We start from the raw sequence: 14,757 nt of genomic DNA, 5'->3' as shown, positions 1-14,757 counted from the left end.
CCCAGGTTTTAAAAAAAAAATAACATCAATTTGAGTCTCTCTTACATTAGGGAGGTGAGTGTTTGTGTGTGTACCATTCGTGTGATATGTGTAATGCTGCTTATATAAAATAATTTAAACTCTAACCTTTAAGCTCCTGCAGAACTTGTCTAAGGCTTTGAAAGCCCCTGCAGGAAAGTGAAATTCCAGATACCAAACAGTTCTTTCAGAATTTTGAATAACAAGCTGTGTCTCTGGCTCTGGGAACTGTTCAGCACTGTCTGCCGTAGAGGAAGCCTCCCTGCTAGCCTGTGATCAATGCTTTGGCGAGGGGGAATCTGAAAGGCCTAATGTGTAGTCATGGAGACATCTTACTGCTTCTGAGAACAGCTGATGGAAAGGCCCTTGAAATCTTTGGTTTTAAATTGTATTTGAGTGGTCACGAAACAATTTGGCCCATGTTCTTTCATGACTGAGAACTGATGTCTGAAGCTCTTAGCACCAAAGCTTCCAGCAGAAGGGAATTTATTAGGCCCTTTCGTGCCTATCCTTGAGTTCTGAGAAGAATGGGTTTGGTCAGGCTGTAAAAGCACATCAGCAAGAATCCTCCTAGGCTGTTCTTAACACTGGCTGGTAAAAATGAAGAGTCAGCTCATCTCTGCCTAGTGTCTTGGCCATCTTGTCTAAATGTTCTGGTCAGATGAGGTACTCTGTGAGCCCTGGATGTGTTCACACATCTCCTGCATGGTAACGCCAGTGCAAAGAAGAGCAAGGCATTTAAAGAATGAGTTATTTGTCATGGAGTATTTACATGGATCTTTGATGTGATTTGCCCTGTTGCCCCATTACTGTTGAGCAACGTGCTTGTGGACACTTCCATGTGGTGGTCTTGCCTGCACAGACGTGATATGTCTAGTGTGGGCTACAGAAGCACTGCAGGTAAGAAAAGTAGTTTTACCTGCAGAGAGTGAGCACACCCACCATGAGCAGTATGCACAGTCGTATTCACGTACATTGAAGCTGGATTCTTACTGAAAAGGCTTTAAAAAATACGTATTTCATGAATAATGAGGGACAGTATTTTTGCAAGGTCAATTTTAGATGTAAGCGGACTTCCTGGCTTTGCCTGCCAGCTTATTGAAATGTCTTGAGTGGGTGGGCGGCTTTCTTAGGCTGGTTTACGTATGTACATGGGGAAAGGTGCATTTATTTTTATTATTTTTACTCAAAGGCCCAGTACTTTCAAATGTTTGGCATCAGAGATGCGTCACTGCATCAGTATTTCTGCATGTCATGCACAACTTACCTGAAGATTCAAATTCACAACATTCCACTGGCGTGAGCCTCTGTGGCGATGTTGCTTACTTAACCAACTGTGATACTAGGTTTTTCTGTGCACAGTCTTCGGGGCTTTCATTTTACTGCAATGTGTGGCACAGCTCAAACAGTAACATTCTTCAATGGTATGAGTGCTTTTGACCTGACCTCTCCGCTCTCTTTATCTCTTCACACAGGCCATGCTCTGCTTTGTGCAACCCTCTGTCCTGTTCCCCAGCACCAGAATCCGTCTCCAGCATTACATCTCTGAGTTGCACTGGTGGCAAACCTCCTTTGAGCCTGGTTGGCTCCCAGTCACCTTTCCCCTTCCTTACTGCCCTCCTGTTTCTTGTGGATAGCATCACTCACATTCACAAAGGCCTGACTAGAAAGGTGAGAATAGACTTTTTCACTGTAAGTTTTAGGTGAATGACGGTGAGAGAAGGTAATGTTTGTATCTTCCCAGGCTTAAGAGTGATTTTAGTACGTCTGTTAAAAAGGAATAGTGTATTTTTATTTTAAAAATATCGAACTACTATCAAGAAAAATACATCATTTTCGGAACAGGTGGGACAAAGATCTGAAAAATGTCTTGTCTTTGAATTTCAATATCCAATTGACACTGGGAAGCTGGAATGATAGGGTGAATGATGAATGATGATATGTAAAAGGTGGCTTTATAAAGAATGTTGAGAAGGGTTAAACAACTGTTACTTGGCTAAGCAAAATAAATGAGTGTCAGAGGAGGAAAGGGATAGTTGAAGCATATGTAACAAGGAAAAATGAGATAAAATTAAACAGAACAGGTGCTACAGCAGCTGCAGAGTCGTCTTCCCAATTCTAGTTGTCCTGAATTTTTAGAGTAAGTGTGTCATGGAAGACTGCAAACTCTGAAGAGGAAATGGCAGAGACCTAGAGAGATGGAATGCCTAGCATACACTGTCTCAAAGCCTTCCTCTGTCAACTTACATTGAAACAGCTGAGCAGGAATACCTGGCCAGATAAGAAAAACATCTTAAGCCACTGGCCAGTCTTCTGCCTTACAAAGTACTATGCAAAATGTAGGCAGTGACTGTTGGTTACCTGCAGTGGGAATGGTCATAATGGATGCAGGTGAGTCCTGAGGCAGAAAAGCAGATATTCATCAGGCTATTTTTAAATATCCCGTTTGGAATAACCAACAGGAATTCTCCTATGAAAACATTGGGCTATGTCTTGGGGAGAGCTATGCTTTATTTTTCTCCAAGCACAAACTTTATTAGTAGTATTTGTCTCCACTTCTGATTCCTTTATAGTACAGCTCTGTGCTGGGCTTCAGAGGTTTGAAGGATTATCTGCATCAAAGCTGGCAGACTGGACCTCCTTCTGTAACTCCCTCATCTGCGTGGATCCTGCGCCATGAATATCACCTGCAGTACTTTGTGTTAGCGCTGGCTCGGAAAATGGTATCGTTGTCAGTCCTTTCATTTTCTCTCACCAAGGGATTGACTTTACCCTGACCTCTCCAACTCAATGTGTTAGACTGGCAACTGCTCTTGTACCCATTTTCTACCTTACTTGGGTCTGGTGACACTTCAGCTGTCTTTCATGCCCCATTACAGTTACCGATGTGGGGATTTAGATCCAAAATACTTTAGGTGGCAAAATTATATTTCTGGGGCTAAAGTGAGAACAAAGCTTTCAAGTGTGCTGCTAAGCAGAGGTCTGACTGTCTAAGACAATTAGGGAAAGCAGAAAGGACTTGGTAATGCTGACAGTTCTTACAGTCTGCCTCTGTCTCTCACTTTCCAGTGAGATATATGTCTTGGTTGACCCTGCTGTCCTTGTTGATTGCCTCGTTGACAAATGATATAGTGCTTTTATCTGTTGTTTTGTTCCTTGTACAGGCAGGCACTTGTCCAGATTACACCCAGCACGCCTCACTCCATCACTCAGTTGCCATGGCATTGCTAAGCCGGCTGTTGCCAGGGGGTGAGCATGTGGCTTACGAGGTCCTGCGAGATCTTGCCTTTAATCCAGAGTTTCTTCCGTAAGCTTTGTGTTTTTTTCCTTTCTGTAGTCTGATATATGGGAAAACTTAGGAAAACTGAAAAAGCACATGATGGCACTGCAATTTTACAATGATTTTTGGCCTTTGGTAGGGCTTGTATTCAGATTCTAGTTACTGGCATATTCTCCAGTCATGGAGCCTTCTAATCAAACCATCAGTGTGGTAGCAGATTTCTTTCCAATGTACCAATGTTGAGAAATGTGACCAGTTTCTTTTGATCTCCTCTGTGGTGAGAGTCCTGTGATTCCTGATAGAGCTGATTCTTACTAAGGCCCAGCATCTGCTGTCTTACACAAATTTTTGCTGTTTGACAACTGTGATGTCTTCTGCTTTGCACGGAAACAAAAAATGAGTATCTCAAATGTGAAGCCTCCTATGTCTGGCCAAGAAAAAGGTAGTTTATCTTGTTCATAACCATCTTTAAAATTTGCCATGGTGCATTGCTGTAGAAGGTTGGACCAAGGTGCTGCAAGGAGGTACTTTAGTTTTCCAGAAAGAAGGGAAGTTTGTGGGTGGGTTTGTTTGGGTGAGGTGTTTTATTTTTGTGTGTTTTTTTTGTTTGTTTGTTTTGGGGGGTTTATTTTGTTTGTTGGGGTTTTTGTTTGTTTGTTTGTGGGTTGTGGGGTTTGTTTTTCGTTGTTGGTTTTTTTTTCCTTCAAAAATACCTGCTATAGAGCTACCATTTTGTGAGAATTTGGTAAGTAATCTGAGACCATGGTCAGCCTCCGGTCTGAGATCGTGGCACATGCATTTGACAAACATACCCCCCCAGTTTTTAACTACTAGTCTGTATGGTTCCTGTGACCTTGCCACTGCCAGCTGCAAAGCTATTAGTTTGAGAATTGCCTTAATTATTCACGTAGGCTTTATACCCTATGCAGTATTTCATCTCAACACCCTGACAGCTGTGTTGGTAATTAGACTGCCTCTCTGGACAAGGGCTTGTAGCCTCCACACCAAACTGCTGGCCTTAGTGTTGCCAGCTCCAAATGTAGTGCTGTGAATTCCCTGTAAATAAGCAGATGCTTTACAGGCACTTAGTATTATCATAACTGAATTCTGGAGTAAGTGTTGCAAGTGCTGTAGATATACTACTCTTCCTGGTCCAGGAAGATTGTAAAGATGAATTTCTGTGGTGGTTGGTTTAATTTGTTTGGTGCTTGGTTTTTTGTTGATTTTTTTTTTGTTTGTTGTTGTTTGGTTCGGTTTTTTGTTTGTTTTTCTTTTTTTCTTCAACTGATGTTTGTCTTTATCTTACAGTGAAGGGAAGGCTGGAGGGCCAGAAGCAGCTGACTTCTCTGATATTCTGCATCTGGGTACCAGTGCCAAACTGGCACAACCGGGCTCTGCGGCAGCATTTTTTTCAAAAGCTACTCGTGGTGCCCTGCTGAGAGAATCATACCAGAATCTGCCTTTTATTTGCTCCTGCTACCTTTCTCATTTTGTCCACTTGCAGCCTACCCTTACACGTTCCCGAGCATCCTACCGAGGACAGAATTACCTCATCCAGTCAATGCTGCTTCCTGAGGTTAAAGGGCCCATCCTGCCTTCAGACTGGCCATTCTTTCCGCTTATCAGCCTCTACAACAAAGTGACTAATGCAGAGACACATGGGGCTGTCCTTAACTCTCTCTCACCTGATCTCATCAACACTGTGACCTGGAACCTGCAGTGGGTTTTATTGCTGGAGACCTGGCGTGCTAAAACCCTTCAGAGCATCCCTACTGCTGCCAAACTTGCACGGCTTATGTGTGTCTTCCTCACAGGCAGTGACCTCTTTCTGGAAGCACCAATCCACCGCTACACAGCTGCCCTTCTCTCTGTGTATTGCCAACCCAAGGCATTGGACTCCCTGAACTTGGATGCTCCTCTCCCTGGTTTGGCATCCTTCCACGATCTCTATATAAGCCTTCTGGAGCAGTTTGAAGGTGTTTCCTTTGGAGATCCACTCTTTGGGGTCTTTGTTCTTCTACCTCTACAGAAGCGTTTCAGCGTTAATCTGCGTCTCTCTGTTTTTGGGGAGCACACAAGTATCCTGCGAGCACTGGGAGTGCCACTTCAGCAGGTAATCTTGCTTTATGATTGCCTGTCACTGCATATTTCTGGGTTACTGAGCTCTTGCCTCTGTGTCTCCAACCTTGATTTGGGCATCCTCCCAGCACTGCTTCTCCTTCCTCATCACTCCTTGTCCAGTATAATAATCATACCTTCTTCGGTTAGGAGCTTTTAATTGTCTCTGAAGAAAGTCCAGTGCATGGAATATAAAATAGAATAGGAATGGAGAGCAATGCTCTTTTGATCTAGGGCTGTGACAGCAGTGTATATCTTTTTTCTTTTTTTTTTTTTTTAAAAGAAGCATGATTGATTGTACATCTGAAGAGCCCCTGTAGGTGTGGGCTTTGTCACATGATTGTTTTCAGAAGCCTGTTAAACTTTGTTTTGAGAGCAGATAGTGTGTATATGTGAGGGACAAGAGCTGTGAAAATACTCAGTCTTCAGTAGAAACTGTCCCATACCCTGCTTGGTCTAGTGATTGAGACCCTCCCTCTAATTTATGGCCTATATGTATGAAGGGCTAGTTTGCACCTTAAGTTCCTCTGCCATCAATTACCTTTCCCTTAAATAAGTATTTTCTAATCTTGGAGAGGACCTTTTCCTTGCCCAGTGAATGGATAGTCACTTTCTCTCTCAACTGTGTTTCCATGTGTAGTTATGCTGGAGTTGTGCTTTGCTGGGTAATTCAGCATTAAAACTCATGCTGTTCAAGTGCAGGACTTCATCTCTTTTGAATGAGCAGAGCAGAAGGGATGGAATTTATCTGGGTTTAAGCTGACAGACAATACCTGATCTAGCCAAAATGCTTGCTAATAAAGAGAACCTTTCAAAATTTGTTTTCCAAACAGCTGTTTACCTGAGACCAGTGCTTTCCATTCTGTGGTTGCAGCACTTCTGACTGTAGTAGCCCTGTGGCCTGTCTTTCTATATCATAGCCAGATGAGCCTTTGTTTCTTAAGCCGTGTAAGCCAATATAGTCTGGCCTGCTTCTTTTGGTAAGCTCTCTGTTCTATTGATGTTCCCAGTAGACCTTCCCTGTCTTCTTCAGTTCAGGTTCCACAAATGTATGTAGCAACAGAGCTGAACACCATATTCCTGATGAAAGCCTTGATTCTATGTCTTATCTTGATCCTTCAACACCAGATCCCTATACCCCCTGTCCAAATGTGGCATGTTACAATGGTGAACATTTCAAAGTAGATTGTTCTTTGTCTGCTTAGTAGTTTTTAAAATGGCAAATGTTTTGAATAATGGTTTTGTTGGAGTGCTGCTTGAAAACAAACTTTGTTTTGGAAAAATTGAGCAAGATCACTTGAGATGGTATTGTTTGTTTGGGTTTTTTCCCTTTTGTCTTGAGTTAAAAATACCCTGGTGGACAGTAGGAATACCCTAGAGGGCAGACTGCTTTTTGAATTGAGTAAAATCAATGATTGTCTTTCATTTTGTGGAGAAGATCCTCCAAAGTAAAATAAGTAATTTTAGCCCTAGAGAACTTATCTCAGAATTGACAAGAAAAAAATCTGACTTCTGGAGAGGGGAGAAGCAAACAAAACCATGTTGTTACTAAAAGCTTTTCTAACCTATTTTTTGAAGCCAGACAGTGAAATTGGAACATGTTGGAAATTTCTCTTATCAACATTAACCCTGGCACATAGATCTTCTTTCCTTTTCTGGCTAACTGCATGGGCAGTGTAAGTGTCTCTGGTACATTTGTGGAATGTGGTGCTGTTGAAAGCTCTCTGTCTCCTCACTTTGAAACCTCTCTTCTTACCTGTGCCAAAAAGCAACTGCAGTCATTTAACCAGTGAAACATCTCTCCATAAAGCTGAAGAGGTCTTGAGGATGCTTTCTGAAAGGCTTGTCATGTTAGTCGTGTGGGCAGTAACAGCTCTGCTCCAAATGGGGGTCGTGCCACCAAGGTACATTGTGTTACAGAGGAGCGCATGCAGGAACAGCTGGGAATGGACACCCTAAAGTAATGAACCCCTCAGTACTTAGACCCTGACAAAAATAGTGATGTTGCCTTTGGGTGGGTTTTTTTCAGTTTCCTGTGCCTCTTGAGCAATACACTTCCCCTCCTGAGGACAACCTGAACCTCCTGCGACTCTACTTCCGAACGCTGGTCACTGGTGCCCTGCGCCACGCCTGGTGCCCTGTTCTTTATGTGGTGGCTGTAGCACATGTGAACAGTTTTATTTTCTCCCAAGACAGCACGACACAGGTAGGTCCTGGATAGCACAGCCTAAGGGCTGGAAGCTTTGGATTTTGCAGCTGCTTTTCTGCAGGGTCCAGTATGGTTTGTGGTGAATTACTGGCACTGGGCTTGAAAACAGAGATCGTAAGCAAAATATTTGGAGGGCTGGGCAGCTGTTTGAGAATCCACATGTGAGATGCAGGCAGCAGCTCTTTATCATTATACCCTAATTAATGGTAGCAAATCCTACATAAACCTTTGAAGTCATCAGCTATGTGGGCTATAGTATGGCAGGGAAGAATGAAGCAGAGAGGATGAGGGAGCTGATGAGCCCTCCCATGAGCTTGGGGCATCTAGCGCGGGTTACTTGCACTAACACTTCATCTCTGGTCTACAGTTGTACCTCAAATTTGAGAAGTCAGGTGAGATTCAGTTCAGGGGATGAAGGAGAGAGGCAGGATCCAAGTGGTAGTCAAAGGACAAAGGTGGCATTGCACCATATCAAGTGAAGTTTGTGTTTTGTTCCCAGGATGCTGATGCCGCTCGGAAAAGCATGCTGCGGAAGACGTGGCTGTTGGTGGATGAGGTAGGATCTGTGAGGTTCAGTCTATGCCACTGGGACTTAAGTTTTTCAGACATGGTACTCTTACAGATTTACCTTTGGCTTTTGAAACTTGCATTTAATTACCTTGCTAATTTGAGAATGAGAGGAGATCTTGACCTGTGGTGGCTATAAATACTGTTACCCAGTTCTTGTAGTGATTGAACTCAAAGCATTGAGCCCATTGGAACCCAGATAATCTCCTGTACTCTACTTCCATGCCTCTTGCCCAAGCAGCATTATATGTGGACAATGGGATTATATCTGGTCCTAGAGGGATGATTCTAGCACAACTATGAAATAGGTGGCCAGCAGTGATCTCCCTTAACTCTTAGTTGGATGCTTCACTCACAAGGAACAAAACAGATGTAAGGTTTCTCATTTTCTCAGGGACCTTGCCAAAGTGTGACAGAGCTGGGTCATTGGCCCTTTTTTGTTTAGTCTCCAGAGTAAATTCTTAGATCTCATTCAAAACCACATTTGGACTTGTGCCAAGAAGTCATTGTGAGGGATTGTTTAGGAGACAGCGGAAATCTCATGCAAATCAAAAGTGATTTTGTTTTTTTGGAGAAACCTTTTGTAGCTCTTCTATTGAAAATGATACAATTAATTTGGGCATGGTGGAATTTTACTAGCTGTCACGTTGCTAGGTTGTGTTGGAGGAAAGATTAGATTATTTTCAGACATGTTTAATGGCTGTTGTTTCTTTCTTCAGACTTTGAAAAAGCACCTACTCTACTACAGACTGCTGAATGCAGAGAGTCCTTTGGGATTTGACCTTTATGAGCAGCTCCCTCCCATGCGACTGAAGTACTTGCAGCTGGTGACACAGAAGGAAAACAAGGAGCATGCACCAGCTCTAGTCTCATAGCAAAACACTTGTGCAAGAAGAGGGCCAAGGGGAAGAACGGAAGAGCTCACTTTATGCTTTACTGATGAAACTGTGTGCACTTCAGACAGTTCCAGTCTTACCTGGACACTTGGTGTCTTTGCAAAGTGAAGCACTAGTAGAATTATTCTAGCCATGCAGAGCAATACACATCTCAAGAAATGGCTATATATGTGTGTGATCTCTCTGTGGTGAATGCTGGAGCATTTTCCTCCATCCTCTTTCAGGTTGTTCTGCTTCTTCCCAGAGAAGGTGAGAATGTGTCTGAGAGGCACCAGACTGTTGAATAAACAGGAAATGAAAAAGCAACTTTGTTCAGTCAGGCCTGAAACTGTGAGGTTCTCAAGATGATGTCTGTCTTTTCCAGATCTTTCCCTTGCATTTTTTTTGTACCTTGAGTTTTAAATTGTCCTTTTCCATGCTATCCTCTGCAAATATAATTACAATACAGCAGGGAAAAAGCTGATCCTGAGAGGTTTATATATATATATATATAAAAAACAGGGTTTTTTCCAGGACAATGTTCTGTGTACACAGTCAGTCACACAGATGTGTTGTGTCAGACTTCTAAGAAATAATAGTTCCTAGTGTAGTATTACAAACACTGGATATCCTCCCTTGGCTGTCATTTGGATAGTCAATAAACAGACATATTTTCTCCCTGAATATGTTTACATGTGTAAAAAGATTAGAAAAAAAAAGTAGGGCAGGATGCATGGCAGTAGGGTAAAAAAGGGGGAAGTGAGGGGAAAAAAAAATAGTATTTTCTTGTTTATCTGCTTGCCCTCTTGAGAAGGGGGGGCATGTAATTTACATTTTGAAGTGGAGTTCCTAAGCTTAAATCTAATTTTAAAAATTTTTAATTTGATCCTGCTTTACATCCAAATTCTGTATTACAGCCTTAGACATAAGAGTTGCAAATATATTGCCCTAAAAGCCACATTACGAGTGCCAGGTGAAGTCCAGAATTTACCCTAGGTGGGATCTCACAGAAAGTATCATCCAATAATTTTTGCAGAACTATGATCACTCCAGCAGGGTTTTGTTTAGAGAACTTACTTTTATGAAGAAAACTTCTTAAAGTTATTTCTTTTGTTTTGTTCTTATGAATAAATTCCTCTGGAAGGTGATGATCTTGCCCAGTCTGAAGACCTAAGCTTCTCTCTTTACCTCTCAAATGGGCCAAGCCAAGAAACCAGGCCTGTATTGATCTTGCCGTAGTGAGTGTCCCTGCTAAGAGTCCAAAACACTGTTAACAGGCCAGCTTCAGCCAGTAACTTTATGGCTGTGGTAGGATCTTTGCATTGGCAGTTTTCTAACAGCCTCCCTCAGATTGCCAGAAAAGACACCATTTAATCTTTTCCCCCCCTTATTTCAGATAGAATGTGAGTATAATTGATGCTTTATTTAATTATTTTTTTATTCCTTCTATTGCAGCTTTTGATCTGTTAATTTTTTTAAAAGTACTTGATGTGATAAAGGGTTTAAGCAAAGGCATTCAAGTTTCTAGTGTGTCTATATGGTGAGAGCCCAGCTGTTGTCTTTTCGAAACCAATGGATGGTAAAATTTAAGGACTCCTAGCTGCCCGTTTCAGAGCAGCTTTCATCAAGGACTTTGCCTTTCACTTTTCAGACCCCCAGTTTAAAAAACTTTTCCAGTCCTTTGTGCATTGTTGAGTTTTGTAAGGTGTACAGGGTGTAAATAAATAGCTCTGCAGGTTTTGTTTTTTATTCATTAAGAGAATGCTGTCCTTTATTTGAATCTTTCTCCAGTTTGGATAGTTCTCTTTGCAATTTATCAATATACTGGGAATGCTGCTGCTGTGAGAAAACACACTGAGTTTTGGAGCTCTGTAAGAGAGCTCTTCAAGCCAAAGTCATCCTCCTGCTTGTGTGCTGGGGCACTAACACAGGGTATTGAGTGCTGTGTGTACCTGGGGAAGGTACAGGGTGGGTATTCTGTGACTTGTCATGTGCCACAGGTGGGAAGACAATAAAAAACTGTCCACAGATGGTATTTGTAGGTGATGAGAGAGAAGGTGGGTTTCATTTATTTTGTTAACTCTGGGGAAAAAGGAAGCTTTTGCCTGATTCTCAAAAGCCCCTCTTGTTCTCAGATGTTCCTCAAGCCATCTGTGTATGCCCAGAAAATACATCTTTTGACATGAAATTGTCATGCAAGCATCAGCAATGGAGGGAAGGAAAGAATCCCAAAATTGTTCTGCAGTCCACACCTGTATGCAAGACATTCTAAGGACGCTGCATGTGAGCCATAAGCTTTCAAAACTTTGGCTGTCACTTGAGATGCTACAGCAATCCAAAGCTTGAATTTTAAAGCTTGGACAGCCTTGTACCAGCTTTCTCTGGAGAACACTAGAGGGCATTGCATTATCTAGTTTAACAACCAACCCTTAAACCTTTTTTGAATTTTCTGCATTTCTTTATTTTTGTATATACTTTTGGAGAAAGTGTGGAGAATTAAATTATTTATGTGATTGGTTGTTAAGAATTGCTCAGTGCTTTGCCAGGAGGAGCATTTTGGAAGAATCCTGTTGGGGTGAATGAAGCTTAAAACTTAAACTGAATGCTGTTTAAGTGAAATGGGACCAAAGTGTGCCAGTTCTGTTAATCCAGTTTAATCCTGATTAGAGTAAGTGAGGAGATGAAGGACATGAAAACTGTCCCAGAAATTAATGTGCCTTCTTAACTCCTTATCAAAAGCTTAAGATTTCTCTAAGTAGAAAATGATTCTGCTGAAATAAGACCCACAAATAGGTTTCTGGGGTTGAGGTGGTTCTAACTCAAAATAGCATGTGTTGTCTGACAACTCTGATTGGGAGCCAAAAAATCCAACAACCACCAAATAAAAAAATCCCCACAGATGCTATATTTTAATTCTTAGAAAGAAAAAAGGCAACTTCTGGTCCATAGTAGCTAGAAAATACTTGGTTTCATGTTATCGCATGTAGGATCGTTGGGACTCTGTATTGGGACAAATTCAGCAGGGGCTATGCTGAAAGACAGCAGCAATGTAGTTTTAAAAACAAGTGGTTGATTGGACTGGATGTGACTTGAAGGTGATCCTTCTAGTATTGCTGCTGAGTTGGCAGGTCAAATGGTCGGGCTGTCACAGTTTGCACCCCATAATTTTAAAGGCAGCAGTTTTCTATGTTCTACTGAATCTTTCTTGGCATTTTGAAAGAGGAGATGAGAGTCTTCCCATCAGCTTGGAAGCATGTCCTTTTCTGCCTAGAAGAAATGGAGTCGATTCGTGATCCTCTGACTTTGAGTGAGTGGTTTGGATACCTTGGATTTAGGATGTCTATGTGGTGACTTGGGCCACTTTATTGAGCAGGGGCAGATCCCAAAGACGGTGTTGGTAACTCAGTAGCTGGCTGTACTACACACTGGGGGAGTACAAAGCCTGGCAGAGGAAAGTAGAGAGTTTGGCAAGGAAGAAATCAAAATAGGACTAAAAGCCCACTGTATGGGAACTTTTCAACAGAAGAGTACACATGAAGTGTTATATGATTAAAGTACTTGCATTCCACTGTATTTATTGACTGTGTCAGTTTGACAGTGACTTTTAATAATCCATTTCTAGACTAATGCATTCTGTCTCGCCAGTTAATATCAGGGAAACTCTCAACACTTTTTGCTGATGAAGTAATGGACAGATAGGACAAGCCATAAGATGTGGATGTATAAATTTATTATGTGGTGGTGTCAGGCAGAAAGTGGAGCAGAGAGGCATGTTTGTCCTTGCTTTTGCTCCCTCCTAGTTCTTCAAAGTTCTCCTTGGAAATCTCTCATCAGTGAAGTGGTGCTGCCTCCAGCTGATAATCATATTTGGTGATGGCTGTTTCCAGAAAGTAAATACTGTATATGGAGATGATAACAAAGTCCAAGGTATACGAGGAAGGCCAGGGGCATCTACACTCTATCTCCCCCTATCCCAGTTTAACATGCATGACAAACCACACCACTGACATGAATGCTCATGAAGCAGCAGCTTGTCCTGGGCACAACAAAAAGGGGGCTTGTATGACCTAGAAGCGCTGCCGTGTCAAAGCACAGTCACGTGTGTGACAGCAGGGCATGCTAAGAGGTTGGCGTGTTGGTTGCTTGTTAGGTGGGCGGGAAGCTTTCTGGAGGAGCCCGGCTGCCAGGAGCCTCCTCTGGGGCAGGGCAGGCACAGGGAATACCTATGCCCAGCCTGGGGCAGGCAGGGACAGCACCAGCCTTCAGGCAGTTCATGGAGGGGCCAGCAGCAGCCTTGGCAGGAGGAAAATACTGCATTTCATCCCTTGTAACCTCCCTTGCCAGAGTGCCACATCAGTGGCAAGGGCTGTCGAGGCTGTGGATCAGGTTGGCAATGTCAAGACATGTATTTTGTGTGCTGAGACCAGGGCCTGTGTGGTCCTCTTGGGTTGAGACTTTTGCCCAGTTGAGGCAGTTGTTGAGTTTTTGGGGCTACACGGATTGTTGCCTCACACCTCCCCCAAGGAAGTGCCTGAGTTGCCTGAGTCCTCGGCCTCCTGCTGGTCCTGTCTGCGGTGAGGGCTCGCTCTGGGGCGGTTTGCGGGGCCCTGCGTGCGCTGAGGGGGGCACGGGCTTGGTGTTAAGGCAGAAGCCCAATTCTGGTAGTAGCTGAGGGGATGGCAGAGCAGCAAAGCAGGTCCTGGAGGTCCTGCCACAGGGCAACCTTGTTCCCTGAGTGTAGTGACCAGTCTGAGGCTTTAGGAAGACACAAAGGAAAGGATTGAAGGGGCCGGTGAGCACAGAGGGTGGCTCAGCTTTCAGATGCTGTTGTTTCTCAGCCTCTCACGTTGAGGTGAGGTTTGTGGTTCCCCCTCTATCTCCACAGTGTCACCTCATGTGTTTTCTTCCTTGTCTCCATTGTCTTTCACTAGGTTCTCCCCTCCCTGTCTCTGTTTGTCTTCCTATTTTGATTTTTTTCTGATCATGCCAACTTCTAGTTCTTCTCTGTTGGCTTTTCTCAATCTTTTGGCCTTTTGCAGAAACAATCAGTAATTTAATAGTTAAACTGGAGAACTGAAATGCTGCCACTGAGTTTGAGGTGGAAGCTTGTGTCTCTTGGGGCGTTCATCTGAATGTCTGGGCAGATGTCTATAAATAATGTGTGCGACATGCCCATTTGGAAACATTACAGCAAAGAAGGCTGTAACTTCACTTTTAAGACTCAGATTGCCTGCTGCGTAGGTGGTGTAAGAATACCATGCCATTTGGGTCTGATCTGTCAGATATTTGATGACACTTTACAATTAGTTTGTTGGATCTGTCTGCTGACACTTGTGTATCAAGTAACTTTTCTTCACTGTTACCTGCTTCCACCACGGTAAGTTTTTGCCTCACAAAATGAATGAGCACATCTCCAAAACAATATTCTAGGATTCCTCAGTCCACGTGGACTTTTGTTAGTAACTTCCCTTACTGTGCACGTTCAAAGGTGACTCTTTGATCTCTTTGGAGCAGCAGGAAGTGCAAAGAGCTCTGAATTAACTTCCGGTATTGTGCTGCCAGTAGTGAATTGTAGTTTTGGAGGGTGTTGGTTTGTGACACACCAGGATGATATAATGATGACTGTACAAGTGTGTTGTGCAACTGTGAAGATACATTGTTAGCATCCATCACAAAAAAAAAAAGCAGTT

The 14,757-nt window shown here is 42.9% G+C and overlaps 1 protein-coding gene across 3 annotated transcripts in view; it reads left to right on the top strand.

Moving 5' to 3' along the window:
• Positions 1-10,820, top strand: part of RPAP1 (RNA polymerase II associated protein 1) — a 44,312-nt gene extending 33,492 nt beyond the window's left edge. For all 3 annotated transcript variants that reach the window (XM_051621387.1, XM_051621385.1, XM_051621386.1), the window contains 7 exons: positions 1,494-1,689; positions 2,592-2,741; positions 3,183-3,325; positions 4,607-5,411; positions 7,446-7,622; positions 8,125-8,181; positions 8,912-10,820. In XM_051621387.1, the coding sequence (XP_051477347.1) occupies positions 1,494-1,689; positions 2,592-2,741; positions 3,183-3,325; positions 4,607-5,411; positions 7,446-7,622; positions 8,125-8,181; positions 8,912-9,067 (1,684 nt within the window). In that variant the 3' untranslated portion in view covers positions 9,068-10,820. The remainder of the gene's footprint in view (positions 1-1,493; positions 1,690-2,591; positions 2,742-3,182; positions 3,326-4,606; positions 5,412-7,445; positions 7,623-8,124; positions 8,182-8,911) is intronic.
• Positions 10,821-14,757: the final 3,937 nt, after the last annotated feature.

The sequence above is a fragment of the Apus apus genome, chromosome 5 (assembly GCF_020740795.1).
Source record: "Apus apus isolate bApuApu2 chromosome 5, bApuApu2.pri.cur, whole genome shotgun sequence".
NCBI lineage: Eukaryota > Metazoa > Chordata > Aves > Apodiformes > Apodidae > Apus > Apus apus.
This window is presented reverse-complemented; position numbering and strand designations above follow the sequence as displayed.